The following is a 19,947-nucleotide window of genomic DNA, read 5'->3' as shown; positions in this document are numbered from 1 at the left end:
ATTGCAACTGCTCCTGAATGAGGCCATGATTTGTATCCAGCTCTAGTGCTTCAGTGTTGCTTGTTATGTCTATGAAACTGCTTCATCAAAACATGACGCACATGAGCACCCTCACACCATTTCACACAACAAGGACAAAGGGCAAACCTCTACTTCCAAAGGAATGACATAACCTGTCTCTGAAGTGGTTCACATCATCCTCATCTTTGAACTAACAAGTGCTCAGAAAACACATAACCATCTTCATTGACATTAAGGCTGTGAGAGGAGATTCCCAGTCAGTGCTTGGGTCTTGGAGAAAAGCATTTAAGAAAAGGCCATCTCCACAACTTAATAGTGAAATTAGGGTGCAACACCCATCACAAGGATCCCTAACAACCTCCACGATTTCTTTGCTAGGAAAAGAAACCAAGAAGCTAGTAGTGGTATAATACTCCGCTGGACACATATCCAAGGTCCCAAGCAAAAACAGGTACAAGCTTACTGAATGGAAGGGCTCTTCTTCAGTTGGAGGTAGGCTGGGTTCCAATTCTTTACCATCAGGTCGGCTGAAGGCCAGGGCAGCCTCAGACACCAGGTCAGGGATACTGAATTGCGCTCTGCAGAGCGCCGCCCCGGACGGGGCCCCGCCCCTCACCTTGCCTTCGCCGCGCTCCGGCCGCGAAGGTGCGTGCGGCGCTCGGTGATTGGCGGCTGCCCGGCGGGGCCAGGCTGCCATTGGCTGCCTGGGCCTCTTTGTTCCCGGTCCCCGCCTCAGGCCGCCTGTAGCGGACTGGGCGGCGGAAGTTTGACGGCGCCAGGCGAGTGGCTGCGGCAGCGGCGCTGGAGACCCAGCAGTTCTCCCCTAGTACCTGCAGCGGTGCCGGGGGCCAGGCGAGCCCGGGTGTTAGATCCCGGACAGCAGGAGAAACCCCTCTGACACACAGATATGGACTTGGAGGCCAAAGTAAAGAAGGTAGGGCGGCGCGGGCAGCGGGGCAGCGGCCGCTTCACCTGCGCGGGGCGCCGCCCTCTGGCTGCCAGCGGCGGGTGGGGCGCACGGGCCACCGGGCCCGAGCCAGCTCTGGGTCTCCGGAACCCGGAGCCCAGGTACCCGACCCTCCCGGGAGAGGGGATCCCCGGCGGCCTCGCAAACTCCTGAAACCTGGGAGCGACGGAGAGTCGTGCGCGCGCGCGCGCGCGAGGGTGGCACGGGACATTTCTCCCCGTCTAACCACGTCCAACGGTTGGAAGTGTTAGAAACTTTCCTTAAGATGTTTCAGCTGCGCCTGTGCCTCCCTAAAAGAAAAGGATGAGGTTAGGGCGCGTTAAGGCGAGGCTGTGACACTACTTCTTCCTGCCTCAGGAAGTTCAACTTTATTAAGCCTTTGTGGTTTGGGGTCACTTATGTGACTTTGACAGCTCAGACCTCCTCCCCGCCCAGCTCGGCTGTCCGAGGCTCTCTAGAGTGAGCGTTGATTGAATGCGCTTCCTTCGCACCCGCGGCTGGTGATAACGTGAAAGGTGATGATGTTTTTTATTTATTTTTTGGTCATTCATTACTTGACTTCCAAAGCACTGCCTCCCTCTTCCAAAGAAAATGTTCTCCCTGTTTGGCAGCCATCCCCAAAGGAAGATTGTCACCAGTGGTTTAGCTCCAGGAGACGTTTCCTGCCTGGCTGCCCTCCGGGCGTCAGTACCCACGGCCCTACCTGAGCCGCTCCCTGATTTGGGGAGCCTTACGTTTCTTGGGAGAAAGGGGTGGGGGACCACACTGTGTCTGAAAAGGAATGCTGATGTCACATTCCAGTGTAATGTTCGGTGTGAAAGGTCTCATTCCAGGGAATTGCTCATATTTACTTTGCGGTAAATTTAAGCTAGCTGCTCCTTATCAAATAAGGAAGGAAGTTTTGCAGAGAGAAAAAGGGGAAAAAATAGAACCTAATTTTCTTCTCTTGCCCACTGTTGGTTGCCAACATTGCCATTATTTCATCTTCTAAAGACAAAGTTCCTGACCTGAGCATTAATTCTGTTTCATGCCCAGAACTGGATTTTTGAAAATGTATGCAAGTGCAAAATAGTAGGTCAGGAGGCTGTTGAAAAATGAAAACCTGCGGTGGGAAAAAAAGTTTGCCCCTTATGGCTAGAACCGGCACTCAAAACGGAATCCAAGGACGGGAAAACATAGTGTAAATTCTGACAGTCCTGATTGCATTCTGTTATCTTCCAGTTTGGTTTCTTATTTTCTTTGCTTTTAGATGACACTAAAATTTTTTGTTAATTTTGCTTGCTACTAGGAAAGCATTTTGTTTGCCGCTAATTAGTCTTCTGTTGATGAACACTTCTTATTTTGTTTTTCAAGTGGGAAAGAATGGGTAATTTAGTACTTGTCAAAAATTTGGGAGGTCTTGTCTATGCTTAAACATATATTGCTTCAAAAATTACTTTTTAAATGTTAACATCCTTTGGGAGGGGAGGAATGAATGCATGAAGCACAGAGGATTTTTTTGGGGAAGTGAAACTACTCTGTATGCTACTATAATGGTGGTTACATGTCATTATATATTTTTCAAAACCCACAGAATGAACAACACCAAGAGTGGACCCTAAAATAAACTATGGACGTTGGGGGATGATGATGTGCCATTTGTAACAAATGTACCACTCAGATGTGGGATATTGACACTGGAGGAAGCTTCGAAAGGGAGTAGGGAGATATATGGGAATGCTGTCCCTTCTGCTAAATTTTGCTGAGAACCTAAAACTGCTCTGAAAAATAACATCTACTTATAAGAAAAAAAAAATCAACATCCAAAAGTGATTTTGAAATTATTTGAGACAAAGAACAAGTAATTCTGAGGGAGAAAGTACAGAGTTAAGAATTACATGTGCTAGGAAGGGAAAAATCCAGACATTATTTATAAACAATTTACTTAGTTTTAGAATGTGGATTATAATAAGTAATGCTCTTGATATATGGTGTAATTTTTCTCCTCCATCTCCCCTTTACTTTAAAAGGTTATCTTTTCAACCAAGAATCTTATCCTTCTCTCTAATCCTCCTTCTCCCCTTCCCCCACCCTCAAGAAAAAGGATTCCATAAGTTTAAAGCTTTTACAGACAATACCATGACTGTAACAAATCCTTGTTTCACTACTTTGTCATCACTGGTGATTCTCAGGACAGAGTCCTTAACTAGTAAATTGCAAAGTACTAAAAGATCCCAAAGGTGTCCAATTTGACTGCCAACCATACCCTCTGTGTCTGTGCAGGACCCTTGACAGACTTAATGTTCTGTGAATTCAACAAAATGTTTCCCAGCACAAAGAATTTAGAGGTCCCAGGAACACATTTCATAATCTCAAAAAGAAACTTGCATTCCCTTTAGAAATTGCTTTCTAAGACACCAGAAGAAGGAAACATTACAAGATCATCTCTGAGCTATGATCAGAGCCTTCTTACCCTATTTTGGTACCTAGATAGTTTTCAGGTCTCCTTTCTTTTTGACTTGGGTGTACAAGAAAACTAATAGTTTGAATGTACCTTTTAAAAAGCGTGGTTGGAAGTTGGAACAAAGACACAACCATTTAAGTAAAACAATTTGACTTCTGGTTTAAGATACATGGCATTTTTTCCTTCTAAAACCCTTGTACTGTTGTTTTCATAAGAAATTTTCTCCAGGCAGATGATAAATGTTACTTTCCTTTCCCATTAACATTTTGTGTAAAAAGAATTAAAAAGGGTTGTCTTTATTTCACAACCACCTAGGTGGATGATACTATTATAAGATTCTTTGTTTATAAAATGAGAACTTGGGTGTCCATATCATTGGCATAAATTTGGATTCATTACCAGTTAAAACACACAGTCACAAAGGCAAGGAATTTTTATAATTAGATTTTACTATATTTTGTTTTGTTTGAGGTAAGTGAGCTGTTGCTAGGATGTGAGAGCTAGTTTGGTTATACAGAGTTTTTGTTTCAATAATATTTTAGAGTAGAATTTGACTTTTACGTATTGGCCCTGTCGTCTGAGTTATTTGTCTAGATCTCTTCATTATAATTGACTTCGTGTAAGTAGACCCTATGTTTGCTTGGAAAAAGCAATGGACTTCGAGAAGCAGAAAGAGAGTCTCATTTTGGTGGTGACTGGTAGATCATGGCCCACAGCCAGATGTTTTCTTCTTTCCTTTCTGTGTTACTCTTCCATGAGAATCACTTTTTTTCCCTTTAAAAACATACCAGAGAGAAAGAGAACTCTAGTAATTTCCCTTATGCTGCCTGGAATTGCTGCAGAGCTTTAAATTTTACACCTTATTCGTTGTTTGTCTCCATTCTAACCTCCATCTTTTGATCCTTCCTGATGTCTTGCATTTTTTTTCTTAGGACTCTTTTGTTTCTTTAATTTAATTTTAAAAAGATGAGATGTACTTTAAAGATTACAAGTCACTAAAAACCCCCTTTCTCAGCATCCAAACATGTTTTGAAAGCTTCTGTCATTTGCCAAAAAAACAAAATGAAACCAAGTGATTGTGCTTGGAAAGAGTACTGAACCACAAAGATTGTTTCCATTAGAAATTAGAATGAGCCTTTTCTCTAAGGTGGCCCCTGATTGAATGGAAAAGGCAAGTAAATGGTGACCTGGAGGCAGAAATCTACAGTTGAATTCTCTGCTTGAAGCCATTCTTTCTGCGAGAATCATTGGCAAGGCTTGGGGTAATGGGAGGGCAGCGTGCTTCCAGGGCTTTACCTTAGAGGCAGTTACTCTCTCAGAACAAGTATAGAATAAAGTGGTCCTCAGCGGGGCTTTTATCTCTTCCAACCCATAGTATCAGTCATTACATTAATTGGATATGAAAAGTCACTTTCTCTAACTTGGTCTGAATATTGGTTTGAATAGAACTGTAGTAGGTTATCTATTGATTTTGTTCCTTAACTTTATCCTATGAAGTAGAATTAGTGATTTATGTCTCTGCTGGCTGTTAGCTGTGTACCATCATCTCTCTCCTTGACTTTGCTTGCTCACCTTCAATACTAAATACTACTCATCTTTAAAGACACACTCCTTACCCTACCCACACCACACATCACCCTCCAGGTGATCTTTCTTCTTGTTCCTATCTGGATGGAAAACCTCTTTCTTCTGTATTCCCAAAGTATGGCATCATAACTCTTAGGACATTCATCACTTTCTCCCTCTAGATTATAGTCTTCTTCTTACCTAGATTGCAAGCTTCTTGAGAGTGAAATTCATATCCTATTTATACTTGTATAGTTATTTTGTTTGCTGTTCAAAGCAATTTATGAAGTAGATCTTAGCCTCACTTTAAGGATAAAGAAACTAAGGCTTAGATACATTAATCTGAAACTGGCAGAACCTAACTGTGATCTTGAACCATAGTTTTCAGAATCCATGCAACTCCCATCATGCCACCTAGCCTGAGTCCTCTGATATCCTTTGCCTTGATCACTACATGTATGTTTGAATGAAGTACCCTAATATAAAAAGAGAAATAACCTGAGGTCTGTTTCAACATTTTTTATTGGTTTGTTTAAAGGAATTATATTGGAAGAAATGGTTTCTATTCCAATAAAATTACCACCCTACTGGTTTTCTACATTTTACTTATACTTTATCCATGGTTATATGTATGCCCTTTAGTGTAAGTTGCCTTTGACCTTCTTTGCACGGAAACAAGTCTAAATAAGTAAAAATATCATGAAAAGGAACTTCTGCGAGACTTTTACAGTCAAAGAAATTCCATAAGCTCCAATAATATTCTGGAACGTATCTTCTGGATTCTTCCAACTTCCCAGCTTTTGTTGGGAGCAATGATAATGCTGCCTCCTAGCTACTTAATATGGTTCTGAACAATAGCGACCCTGCTTTTGGCTCTCTGCTTTGGGATTTCAACCAGTGACATCTGGAATTGTATAGAGGCACTCATGGTTGGCCTGTTCAAGAATCTGTTCTACCTGCTGAAGCCCAGACTTGATAGAAAGCCTTACACATAGCATGGTAGGCTAAACCTCTCTTTCTCCTAGCAGCAAAGTGCTCAAAGTGCCACTGGAATGGCAGACCAGGCAGCTTAGAATAGAGCAGTTAAAAACAAAAAAAGTTCAATGCTAGGAAGAGAACTGTTCATTAAAGAGCTACCGAGAAGCAGTAGGAAACACCAAAATGTTGAACTGTTTTGTGAGGCTCTCACTGAGCTCTAGGATGATACCAGCATTGTGAGCACGAAATTAACATCATGGACCATCAGGGTTACTCTGAGGGGCCTATTTAGTAGAAAGAGAATGATAAATTGGTAAAAGAGTACTACTTCCTATGTTCTTTTTCTGAGAACCAGAAGTAGTTTGCCCCATGCTAATCTGAATATGTTTTTTATAAACCAGATCACTACAATGTGTTCAGAAATTAGAAAAGGTCAGTAAGTGCCAGTATAGGTAAAGAGCTGTAGTAGTATACAGAAAGATCTTCTGTACTATATCAGCTTTCTCACTCCTGTTTATCAGTATGATATCATTAAATTCACTCTGGGCTGAGAGTTAGTAGATCTGGGTCCACTCTAGTTTTTGTGATCTTGGCTACTTTGGATTTCAGTTTTCATATCTATAAAAATCAATAGGGGGGCTTCCCTGGTGGAGCAGTGGTTGAGAGTCCGCCTGCCGATGCAGGGAGCACGGGTTCATGCCCCGGTCCGGGCAGATCCCACATGCCGCGAAGCGGCTGGGCCCGTGAGCCATGGCCACTGAGCCTGCGCGTCTGGAGCCTGTGCTCCGCAACGGGAGAGGCCACAACAGTGAGAGGCCCGCGTACCGCAAAAAAAAAAAAAAAAAATCAATAGGGGAACCAAGTGATTTCTAAGATTTCTTAAAACGCTGTTACTCTTTTTGACTATGGAAAACATTATAGTTTACCAAGTATAATAGTGTTCCACAGTGCTTAAAAATCATACAAGCCAAGAATATATAAATATATGTGATTTTAATGAAATGGCATGTATGTACTCCTGTGAAGTCCATGAGAAAAATGAAATAATTTTTTTTTCATAGATCTTAGCTGTTTTTCAACTTGTTTTTACTTAATTAGTTTGCCTTTTAAATATTTGTGGGGATTTGAAGACATTAAGTTTAATTAATTTAAATCTGTAGTATAAAGCTTCAAAGGCATATAAACTGCTCTGTTAGCATGAGTCAAATAAGCCTAGGCATGATGTATCACTTTCCTTGGTACTTAATTACAGGAAAGTGAAAAATAATGGAGCTTTTATTGTCTTTAAAAGTTATCTCTTCCCAAATAAGATGAGTCATTTAAAAACTATGTGAGTAGTTTATGTGCAAAGCACTGTTCTAAACTCTGGGGGTATAGTGTGAACAAAAAGGCAAGGTACCTTGTATTATAGAACTTACACTGTTGAGAGGAATGATAGAGCAAAAAAAAGTAAATGAAAGTAAATGACAAAATAAATGATAGAAAGTAAGTGCAAATGGGATTATACCCCTTAGTGAACTCTTTACAGGTCAGGAGTACATTAGATTTCCAACACAGAATGTCCTTTTTTTTTCTTAAATAAATTTACTTTTTTATTTTTGGCTGTGTTGGGTCTTCATTGCTGCATGCGGGCTTTCTCTAGATGCAGGGAGCAGGGGCTATTCTTCGTTGTGGTGTGTGGGCTTCTCATTGTGGTGCCTTCTCGTTGCTGAGCACGGGCTCTAGGTGTGCTGGCTTCAGTAGTTGTGGTGTGTGGGCTCTAGAGCACAGGCTTAGTAGTTGTGGCGCACAGGCTGTGGCATGTGGGATCTTCCTGGACCAAGGCTCGAACCCATGTCCCCTGCATTGGCAGGCAGATTCTTAACCACTGCGCCACCAGGGAAGTCCCAGAATATCCTAATTTAGTGGTGATTCTTGGTATTGGTTCCCGGTTTTGCAAACTTTGTAATTAGGGGTTATTATTTATCTTAAGTAATGGCAAATGAAAAAGAGATGAGAAGGTAGCTTTTATGTATTAGAATATGAAAAAGCTCATAATTAGATAAAGCTAAAATATTTACAATCTTACACCTATAAAATACACAAACTGTCTTTTGCCTGATTACAAATGCCCTACAAGAGTCATTCCTGTATTGCGTTTACTGTTTACAGTCATTACTAATTTTTGTTTGGTAACTACTGTCATGGTAACTGAAAGAATGACTTTTAAAAATCTGTTTATTAGATCATTAATATATAGTACATTTAGGAAATTATTTTGCTTTTTACAAAGTGGTGATGTTCAGGGAGCATTATATAAATTATGAATTATGAAATCAAATTTTTCAAGGAGAGGAAAATAGAGAAAAGACTAACCAAATTCAAAATGGGTTTTAAAACCTCATAAATTTTCAAGATCTTAAGGAAAAATAGTTTGATAATTGATAAATTCACCCCTAGTCTTTGAGTAAAATCCAAGTATTAAAACTTGCCTTAAGCACTGTTATTAGAGGATTAAATTTAGAGGCTATGATTTTCAGCTGTCTAGCTCCAATCTTTGATTTTCCTATAAAAGAGCTCAAGTCATATTTGGTTTCGCTTATTTTTCTAAGTACCTGATCTACCTAACTCCCTACTTGAATAATAGGAAATTAGATAATAATATGCCTGACTGTAATTTTCTAATGAAAGTTCATGCTGTGACCCTAAAATGACTTTTTAATTACTTTTCTTTCTTTCTTCTCAACCACTTTAATCACTGTTCATTGCCAGTGACAAGAACATTAAGAAAGAACAGAAGGTGATAGAGGAAAGAACGAAAAGAAACTTACTTGGTATAATTTGGGAACAGTGCTATGAAAGTGTTTCATGTTTCTATCACAATGAGTATTTAGCTATAAAAACTGGTTGATTCTAGGTATCATTACTTTTATTTCGGTCATATTCAACAAAGGAGAAGAGCATAGCTAGGATTGCCAATTTCTCTTATCCTTGGCTAGTCTGCCAAGAAAGCAGGACTGCTTGGGTTTGAGCATGGCTTGAGGCGGGGAACTGTAGGAGAAGCCAGGCATTGAGCATTGCTGAGAGCTTATCTGCCAAATGACAGCCAGGCTCCCAGTATATAAATATAATTAATCTCTGAATGAGGCTGGATCATCCTCAAATCACAAATGATTCAGCCTGTGTTTATTACAGTGACATTCTGACCACCATACAGATTTTAAAAAGGGGTTTCAGGTTGTCTGTTGGTTATAAAGGTTCTTATCTGAACAGTGAGCCTAGCAAAAAGGGAGGCTGAAAGCCTAGCACCAATGCCTTGGTGCTGAGTCCATTAATAAGTCTGCCGCCACCATGAACTTGCCTGTGCTTTGTTTGAAGATGAAGTGATATCATGTTTCATTGCAAAATGATTATGCAAATGTTAGGTGGATTTTTATTTCTGTAAGTGTAACATCATAGAAGTCTTGATAGAATGAGTCACAAAGTAAAGGTAAAGAATGTATTTCCTTCATGGGGTACTGGCTACAATAAAAATAATCGGGGGTTAAACAAAACAAAGTCACCCTCTGTTTTTCATAGAGAATATTAAAAGTTTAGTTTAAATGTAAGACTACAGAATCTCAACTCCTTTTCTATCAATATTACCTGTGGAGCTTGTATCCCCCAAAATACTGTGATGTCAGCTTTGGTGGATAAAAGAAGGAAGGTAGGCAAGCTAGCTAGTGGGCAAGACATGTACGTTAATTACAGTGCTAGATAGAATGAAATAAGTGCTGTATGCTGTAATACAGTGTTGCTCAAAATATCTATGTTGAAGAACCATTTTTTCAAAACTCTGAATCTGTCATGGGCCGATACTTTTAAAACAAAAAAAATGAATTACTAAAAGGAAAAAAAGACAAATACGAGGCCAATTTTTTAAAAAATAAGTATATCAGACATAAAACTACTGTCAAATTGCTTAACAATTCCTAATTGCTTTCTCTCAGTTTCTTTCTATGTCTGATCACAGACTGGCAACCAACAGTTTGCAGACTGCCACATTTTGTAGCAGTGCAATAATAGGAATAGACAACTACAGTATCCCCCCCCTTATCTGCGGGGAATATGTTCCAAGACCTGCAGTGGATTCCTGAAACCCCAGATAGTACCAAACCCTATATATACTGCTTTTTCCTATACATACATACCTTTGATAAAGTTTAATTTATAAATTAGGCAACAGTAAGAGATGAACAACAATAATAATAAAATAGAAAAATTATAGCAATATGCTGTAGTAATAGAAGTTTTGTGGATGTGGCCTCTCTCCTTAATTAACTTCTTCAACTCTGCCACAAATTCAGCAGTGGCTTCTTTATTGGCAGACGCGGCCTCTCCAGTAATTTTTATATTTTTCTTTCCAAACCTATTCCTGAATCTTTATAACCATCCCTTACTTGCAGTAAATGCTGTTAACACATTTTAGGGGATCCCTTGCTGAAGTCTTCATGTGGGCTCTATTGCTTTCTGGTGCCACATGTTACTACCAACTGGAACATGTTTTCTGTTTGTGTGTCCCACCCACAAATTTAATGTCTTTTCCATCTTAAATAAGCAATTAGCATGCACTGTGTGGCCATAACTTCTCCAGTTTGAGGTGCGACAGCAACACTGACATGAATTTCTTTTTCCTTCTTCACAATTTCATGGATAGAAGATTCCTTCTTACCATAGATCTTAGCAGCATCAGCATACGAGTTTTGTTTGTTTGTTTGTTAAGTGGAGAACTTTCACCTTTTCACCTAAAGGAAGCACTTTAAGGCTCCTGTTTGGCAGATCCAAATTGCTAGCATCGCTGCTTCTGCACTTGGCCAGCGATTTTTATTTTGGTTGGCCAAAAATTAATTCTGTTATTTCACTAACACTTTGCAGGTTATTACAGTCTATAGTTACACGTGACACAGCTGTAAATTCTTCCAGTTTTCATGAAGTGCTGTCTTCAATCCACTCTTCTGTAGAAGCAAAGGAGCATTCTCTAGCACTGTGAGTTTCATTTTCACTTTCCGTATCAGAATAGATCACTAAGGTTTTTTTGTCTTTTTGTTGGTCTAATATTCACATCATCTGAATCAGAACTATATTCTGAAGAACTATCATTTTCTGAGACACTAGTATATATGTCGCTCAGACAGTCAGAGGAAGTATCTGCATAAAATTCACCGAAAAATTCTTCTTCACTCAACATTTCGCAATGCATCATTTTTGAAAGTTTTACGTTTATAATATACACAAGATTGGAACAAAAACCTAACGGAGCAAAATGTGAATGATAAGGACAATCATAAGTTGTATAATGAACCCTTGATCAATTTTAAGCTCTAACAACTTCTCATGTTATGTTAATCGTACCACTGTCTAAAAACGTATCAATACGTCTTCGGTCAATAACGTTCCGGTAACAAAAGACGAATTAATACGTCTCCAGTCAATAATGTGTTTAAGTAAAAATAAGGGTTACTTGAACACAAGCACTGCAATGTACTGCAACAATCAGTCTGATAACCAAGTTGGCTACTAAGTGACTACCTAGCTGGATAAACTGGACAAAGGGATGATTCGTATCCAAGGCAGGACTGAGCAAAGGCTGGAGATTTCATCACGCTACTCAGAATGCAATTTAAAACTTAGGAATTGTTTATTTCTGAAATTTTCCATTATATATATATATATATATATATATATATATATATATTTTTTTTTTTTTTTTTTTTTTTGCGGTACGCGGGCCTCTCACCGCCGCTGTCTCCCCCCCCGTGGAGCACAGGCTCCGGACATGCAGCCCCAGCGGCCACAGCCCACAGGCCCAGCCGCTCCACGGCACGCGGGATCCTCCTGGACCGGGGCACGAACCCGCGCCCCCCACACTGGCAGGCGGACCCCCAACCACTGTGCCACCAGGGAAGCCCTCCATTTAATATTTTTGTATCATGGTTGACCGTGTATAACTGAAACCATAGAAAGCAAAAATGTGGATATGGGGTGGCTACTGTATTATGAAGTTTCAGAAGCAGAAGTAATTTAATTGGGTAGATTGGGAACAACATTATGGAGGAAACAACATTCAAACTGACTTCTGTAGGACAAATAAGGTTTCAGTAGGCAAAGAAGGAATTCCAGGAAGAATAAATAAATGAACCGAAGAAACAAGGCTGCAAAAAGTCGGTAAACCCTTGGTATTCACACCATAACATTTTCAGTGTTGACGCTTCTAAAACAAAGCCAAGGTACATGATCTGTAGTGATTTGTGACTTTCCTAGATTTCAGGTTTGAATTTAGGAAGTGTGCCACTGAGCTTGTACAGGAACCTAACCTACTGCTGAGGATCTATATCTTTATCCTAATCTTGATTCTTATTTAATACACTTTGTCATCTCTTGAGGTAGAGGAGGAAATTTCACTGGAGTCCAGCTGATATAGTCTGGGCTTGGTTCCAAGCTGTGGGTTGGGACTACGTTGGCTCCCCGTATCTTTCATCTTCCTTAGATCATTGGATATCTTAAGCAAAAGTTTGGAGCAATAGTGGGCATGTCCAACTGCAGGAGCACATTTTAAGCCTCTGCTTGTGTCACAGCAGTCACATGTCCAAGTTCAAACTCAGGGGGAGGAAAAGTCCAGTTTAATGACTATGAGGCAAGAGTGTGGATGTTTAATAACTACCTGGGAATGAAGAATTGGGATCATTACTTCAGCCTATCACATATTCTATAGTGGGATTTTTTTTTTAAATTTGGGGGTGTAAGTATACTTTTCTGAAGTTCTCTCATGTATCAGGAGTCCATTCTGAGAAGATATTCTGCACAGTTTCATAGACAGCTGGTATTTCAAAGCAGGGTAGTTTTTGACCCTTTTGAAAAATTATAAAGGAAAATTGACCTTGGGGTATCCTTTACTTGATTTTTAGAGGGTTCTTTTTTTCATTTAGCCACTCTTCTGTTAGTTTTGAGACTAACAGACTTCTCCAAATTCATCCCAGCTAGGTCATATGATCTCCATGTGAAGAAATGTAGAACTCATTTCTTTGGAAAATGTCAAGTTGCCAAAGGTTTTTAAGAGGAGTTAAAAAATCTGACCTTTGAAATACTACAACAAATTGGAAATAGATTCTACAGATATTCAAATGATGCCATGTGTTAGACTCTGCCAGTGGTAGCAGAATAGAAAATTATCCCAAGAGAAATAGGCAGAAATTAATGGTAGAGGGAGGCAAGACAGATTTGAGTGGCTTAATATCCATATTTCTTTTAAGATGTCACAGGTAAAAACAACTGAGATGTTATTTGTTGGCACTTTTCTCATGGACCAGATGAAATCAAGCCAGAGGATGGAATCATCCAGTAGATCACTGATTGCCCACTCCTCTGGAACACAGGGAGTTTAGAGGGAGAAGAACAGAACTTTCATAGGTTTGAATCCCAGTTTGACACTCCTCTAGAAATTTGGACAAGTTTCTTAGCCTCCTTGGCTTTAGGGGACTTATCGTAAAACATAGATAATACCTCCTTATTGGGTTATTGTGAGATTAGATAAAGTAATGCTTGTAAACACTTAGAACAGTGCCTGACATATAGAGAGTACTTGATCAGTGTTATTATTAATGTTCTCTGATCGGTTTTGTTTAGTTATCGAGACCTTAGTATCAATAAGTAAATGTTTGGAGAACCAGAATTGCAGGAAGGTTATCAGCTTTAGAATTCTGGTTTCAGTCTTAGCCTTGGCACTTACTGGCTATGTGAATTTGGCAAAATTATTTAACCCTCTAATCCTCAGGATCTTTATCTGAAAATGTATTGCAGCCATCTATCTCACAGGGGTATAAGAATAATTGACATGAACATTTTAAAGCACAAAGTATGGTGCCTGCACATACAATAAATAGATGTATCATAATCGTTATCAAGAAATCCAATTTAGAGGGAAGAAAATCCTGCATAGATCTTCAAACCATTTAACAAGCACCTGAATCTATCATCAAGAATTTTATGACAACACGCTTTCAGAAAATTATTGATACTTGATGCTTTGTTGGACACAAAGAAATATTTAAAATTCAATAACTGGAATTTATTAAATTACTAGATTTCATTTTTTCCTTTTTATAATTTGCAAATTATTTTGATTTTAATTTTTTATGATAAAAATTTATAAGTGTTTCTAGTACTTGTTTGAGTACATGCCATGAGCTAGTCATTATGGGAAAGATTTCAAAGCTATATTAATTAGGTTCCCTAGCAGGGGCACTTGATTTAACATTACCAGGTACTTTGGTCCAGTATAGGAAATAGGTATGTTTTCCTGAATAGAATCTTCCTCAGAGTTTTTGGGGTAAATTGCAAAAATGGCTACAATTCTTTGCAGCACCTCCCATTAAGAAATGGAGTCTATTTTCCTACCCTTTGAATCTGGGCTGCTGGTAGACAGTGGTAGAACTGATGTTGTGTGTGCTGCAGGCTTGGCCCTCACGAGGGCTTGTTTGCTTCTAACTACTTTATTGGAACCCTGCTACTATCATGTGAACTAGCCTAGTCCAGCCCACTGGAGGATGAAAGATGACATAGAAAAGATGAAACATCTCAGCTGAGGTTCCCCTATATTAGCTGTCCCTAGCTCACCTGAAAGGTGACTACAGATGTAGTGAGCCCAGCTCAGACCAGAAGAACTATCCAGCTGAACCCAGTCCAAGGTGTTAAACTGCAGAAGCATGAGCAGAATATCATGACTGGAAACTACAGAATAAATGATTGTTATTTTAAGCCACGATGTTTAAGGGTGGTTTGTTAGGCAACAGATCGTAACTTATACCCCCTCTATTGCTAGGATGTAAGTCTTCTCAGCCTCCCACAGTGAAAGCTATGGAAAAGGTCTTAGAGAAGGCTTTTCTCATTCAGAATTACCCTCATAGCCCTCTGTACATAAGAAAGAGTAAAGAATCAGGACACTGTAGCTTCCCTGACATCATTGGTCACTTGAGAATGGGCCCCCTTTCTAACCTAGTCAAATCTAATTTTGATTTTGAAAGTTGTCTATTTCCCCTGAACCCTAGACAAATCTAAGATGATGTCTGTGTACCTTTTGTAGTGACAAAGTCCTTGGGCTATAGTTTAAATATAGAACAAAAAGCATGTGAATCTAAACCATTTCTCTAATAGATCAAAAATCAGAAGATGGATCAAAAATTAGTGAAGGCACTTATGTTTACACAACACATCATATAAACATAATTCATTTTTTCCAGAGTAAGGGATGGTGTGAAAAGGCTGAACAATAAGTAAATAAGCATAAGGCATCTGGCAGTAGGGTTTCTGTATCTCTCCCTTCCTTTCCCAGTTTCCAAGACCCCTATCTGTGCTATAAGACTTTGTTTTTGCTCTAAATACACCTGAATGCCAATCCTGGGCAAAAGTGGAAAATGAGAAGATTGTCTTTTTGTGCCTTTTACCCGCAATTTTCTGTGAAAGCCTTCTCTCCGTTGGGCTTTTCTCTCCAGGTCCTTTGGATGCTCATGATTCCTTGGGCATCCTTCTCTAACAGCTCTCTCAGCCAGTGCCACAGGCCTTTCCCTTCATTCTGGCTCTGAAAACATGCCTGTACTGTCCTCTTTTCCTGCGTGTGCTCTGATTAAATAGGCAATTAGTGGCAATAATCACTTAATTGTATAGTTATCCTCACCCCACTCCTATAACAGGTTACTCCTAAAGAAATAATACTGTAGCCCTTAGGCCTGGTAAACAATGATGGTAATATTCAAGTTTTGGGATATGCAGTCTTATTAAAGGCTTCTCAATACACAGCACTATCTGTGGAATCCACTCTTTAGAGCCAGCTGTGGAGGTAGTGACAAGACCAAATTAGAACTGTTTGTCATGATCTAAATTCTTTTAAGAGACTCCTACAGATGGCTTTTGGAATCAAGTTTTTAAAATCCCTTTTATAGCTAATAATTGGGAGTCTCTGAGACCTGTGTATAAAAGCAAACGCATTACGGAGTCTTTCCACTGAGCCAGAGCTCAGCCTATCCTAATTAAGAAGCCATTTCATCAGCAGTTGTAGCCTGTGACATTTTTATAGCCTGCATTGTCTTTCGCAAAGTAACAGAGTTAGGAGGAGGCCCTTTTTGAGTAGAATTCGCGGAAGAGGTATTCTATTGGTGAACATCTCAAGTGACTGCCTTTAGGTAAGAGTTTAAAAATAATTTGATAGTAGTCAGTTTGAAAAACGTTTATAAGGAGCCAGCATAAACTGAACAGACACAATACATTTCTTTTTATAATTTGCTACCTAAAATAAGTGCAGTCTCTTAAAAACAAAATCTAAATTATTTTGTCCCTAATAATACGGTGAGGATACATTAGGTTTCGAAAAAGTATACAGTACTGAGAAGTTGGTTATGAACTGGTGACTATAAATACTACCTAATTTGAATCAAGTAATTTACATTCTGATATCACAAAGAAGTGCTATATATTTTTTCCTTTACTTTCCATCACCAGAAGAGTTATGTAATAGAACAAGGTTTATATCAATCTTTTTCCAGTTTTATTCTCTATTCATTAAGGAGGACTATGACATATAAAAATTGTGAAATTTTTCTCTTAAATATATTTCTAGAAATTTCTTGCTAGTCAAACCTGGTATTTTGTATTCTGGTTTGTGGCTGTGTTCTAAAACACAAGTATGTGTGCACACAAGTGTGTATGTATATACATTGAGATGGTTAGAGAATAAGACTTAGAGACTAAAAATCATATTCTACCCTGTCTTCTGGAAGACTGTTCCCTGATCTTGACTGAGTGAACAGGTAAATTGAGGTGAATAAGAGCATTTATAAAGGAATGAGCAAAGTTTTGTTTTACTATGCCCGTTGGGGTGAAGACACATTTAAATATTTGAAATGGAAAAAAATAAAGTCAGGGGTTGTAGATAAGCACACCCTATATCCTCTCCCTTTGTAAAGTCTGTCATCACAAATCGCTTAGTATTTAAAATCAAAACAGAATAGAGGCCATGGCAGACAGTCTCTAAGGTGGCCCCCATTGATCCCCACCTCCTAGAATTCATACTCCTGTATATTCCCCTTCCCTTGAGTGTGGGCTGGACCTGGTCAGTTGCTGCCAAGGAATATAACATGGCAGATGTGATGGTATATCCCTTTCAAGATTAAAGACTGCAGCTTCTGTCTTGGGTACTCTCACCCTCTGTGGGATCACTTGCCCCTGGGAAAACCAGCTGCCATGTCACAGGTGCCAATGTGAGAGAGCTTAAAAGTGGATCTCCTTCCAGTCGAGCCTTGAGATGACTGCAGCCCTAGCTGACCTGATTGCAACCTTGCAAGAGGCTCTGAGCCTGCCCACCTAGGTAAGGCACTCCCACCTGCCTGACCCACAGAAAGCTATGAGATGACAAATATTTGTTATTTTCAGCCCCTAAGTTTTAGGGTAATTTGCAATTAATACAGAGGTTTTCCATTATAAATCTAGGAATTTAATGATTTGAAAAAAAAATGAAAAGAATTATTGCAGTTTTTGCCTCATTATGTAACCCCTGGACACTGCATAAATGTACGGATTCATTTCTACAATGTAGTAAGTAATTTTGAGTACTAGTGATGTCTCCATGTTTTGAATAAAGATCTTTCAACTCTGAGATTCAATTTGTTCGTTTGTATTTCGTTGTTTCTTTTGAAACGTTTTTTCTCTTGCTATAACATTGGAAGAGACCTATTTTGCATCGGGACCCTGGATATTTTCCTTGACTCCTGACCCATTCTTTTGAGGGCCCTCTTGTGTGCGTGATTAATCACCTCAGGGCATTCAGTGTTAGTGCAGCTGACACAGGTTTCTTATAATCAGTCTCAGGTTTGTCTAGGAAGGAGAGCTCCTGGCTGGTGACGAATAAGCAGTCTTTCAGATCAAAATCTATTGTTCTACAGAAGTTACAGATGAGGCATATTACTCATTTAAATTATTACTTATCTTCAAAGTCTCATTTTGGAGAAAAAAAGTGGTGACTTTATAGTCAAGAGCTCAGGATTTAGAGTTAGAAATGCCAAGATTCAAATCTCAGCTCTGCACTTGGCATATTGCCAACAAGATAGCTGGGCAATCTTAGACGAATTTCTTAATCTCTCCAGGTCTCAGTGTCTTTATTTGTGAAATAGGAGTGATAACACTTTCCCACAGGTCGTCTTGAGAGTTTCATAAGGTGATGTATGTATTGTGCCTGGTAGGTATTAACATCTTAACAAATGGTGGTTGAGGTATTTTTACTACCACTTCCACCTTCACAACTACCAGTGCTCATTAAGAAAAAGCATAATTAGAATCGCTTCAAGGTATCCTACCAAAACTAAAATTCATTATTGTTTCCTAGAAAAAAGCAGCAGGATATACCTCTGATCTTCATCAAAAACGTTACCATATTTATTGAAGTTGTATGGATGTCTTAGGTAATCTGCTGCAATTTGATTACATCCCAGATCGAAGTAGACAGGTTGCCTTGGTTACAGTCCTTGTATCACTTACCTAATACTGGTACTGACCTAAGAAATGTAGGGGAAGACTGGGTGGGAGTTATCTATTTAATTTGTTAAAGTTCCAGGAAGATTGACCCAGTACCTCCAGAATAGAATTTATTATAAACTACTTAGACTGAAAGATCACTTGTTTCCTTTTCTTTCCTATCACAATGATTTGTTAGTGATGATTTACTACTATGTGTGAACAAAAAGGTGTCAGTCCATTTGTCTCACAGTGGATTTTATGATACAAATTCATCATGTAGGGCTCTGGCTTTGTACTTCATGTGCTGAAAAGCTGAAGGGATGTGGAAATGAATCCTAGAATCTGCTATGAAGAGTTTTATTCCCACTTACTTCTGAATAAGTGGTCTTGAAAACTAAAGACCCTTCATTGATTATTTTATTCTTGGCTATAATATTTTGATCTCAAGTTAAAATTATATTTCTTTCTATTTAAAAAATTAGTTACTAAATATTTATCTAACCCAGGGTCTTTCCATGTTCATGACCTATGTTTAGGCACTGGAGGTTAAGAACAGGCTTTCGGCAATGCAACTGACATTGGGTCCGTTAACAATTTTCTGCTTTAGTTTCTTCATCTGGATGAAAATGCAGATAATAATGAATAGTTTTCATAGAATTGTTATGAGTATAAAATGAGATGATCCATATAAAAATCTCATAACCATGCCTGATAATATAATTGCTCAATAAATATTTGCCATTGCTTTTATTATCACCATCACCCCTGCCAGAGCCCTTTTATTTTATTTTATTTTATTTATTTATTTTGCGATACATGGGCCTCTCACTGTTGTGGCCTCTCCCGTTGCAGAGCACGGGCTCCGGACGCGCAGGCTCAGCTGCCATGGCTCACGGGCCCAGCCGCTCCACGGCATGTGGGATCTTCCTGGACCGGGGCACGAACCCCTGTCCCCTGCATCGGCAGGCGGACTTTCAACCGCTGCGCCACCAGGGAAGCCCTACAGCCGTTTTTTAAAAAATTTTTTATTTTTTATTTTTCTTGTGAAAAGCAATGGGAATTCCTTGGGGTAAAGGTGCTATGTCATAAATCATTTGATAATTAAAACAAGTATTAAATAAATAGATAACACTTTTTGGCATTTCTACAAATCTCAGGCTGTGTAGCAGGCGTCAGGAATTCAAATATGAACAAGAAACTCACAGTCTAGTAGGGTAAATGGATGTCATAGTATAGAAAAAAGGGACTAAATAATAGAATTTGAACCAAGACCAATAGGAATTCAGAACTTTGCTGAGGATAGTTCAAGGAAGGTATCACCAAGTAACTGCTGTTTGAACTGGGTGTATAGAGAGTAGCATTTTACCAGATGGAGAAGAGGAATGAGATCCAGGCAAGGAGAAAGCTCGTCTAGAAGCAGAGCATGGCTGGAGGGGAGGGGTGTGAGGAAGGG

The 19,947-nt window shown here is 39.3% G+C and overlaps 1 protein-coding gene across 2 annotated transcripts in view; it reads left to right on the top strand.

Moving 5' to 3' along the window:
• The first annotated feature begins 754 nt into the window (after window positions 1–754).
• TES (testin LIM domain protein) overlaps window positions 755–19,947 on the top strand; it is a 47,624-nt gene continuing 28,431 nt past the window's right edge. Inside the window, exon 1 of one of the 2 annotated variants that reach the window (XM_027102128.1) lies at window positions 755–955. In XM_027102128.1, coding sequence (XP_026957929.1) covers window positions 929–955 — 27 coding nt within the window. In that variant the 5' untranslated portion in view covers window positions 755–928. Of the gene's footprint in view, window positions 956–10,958; window positions 10,980–19,947 lie in introns of those variants that run through there. The other variant, XM_027102129.1, reaches the window with a different exon arrangement.

Source organism: Aethalodelphis obliquidens, unplaced genomic scaffold (genome assembly GCF_003676395.1).
Source record: "Aethalodelphis obliquidens isolate GAN/ISIS:26980383/991018 unplaced genomic scaffold, ASM367639v1 scaffold5, whole genome shotgun sequence".
NCBI lineage: Eukaryota > Metazoa > Chordata > Mammalia > Artiodactyla > Delphinidae > Aethalodelphis > Aethalodelphis obliquidens.
Note: the sequence above shows the minus strand (reverse complement) of the source record. Positions and strands in the feature narration are given on the sequence as shown.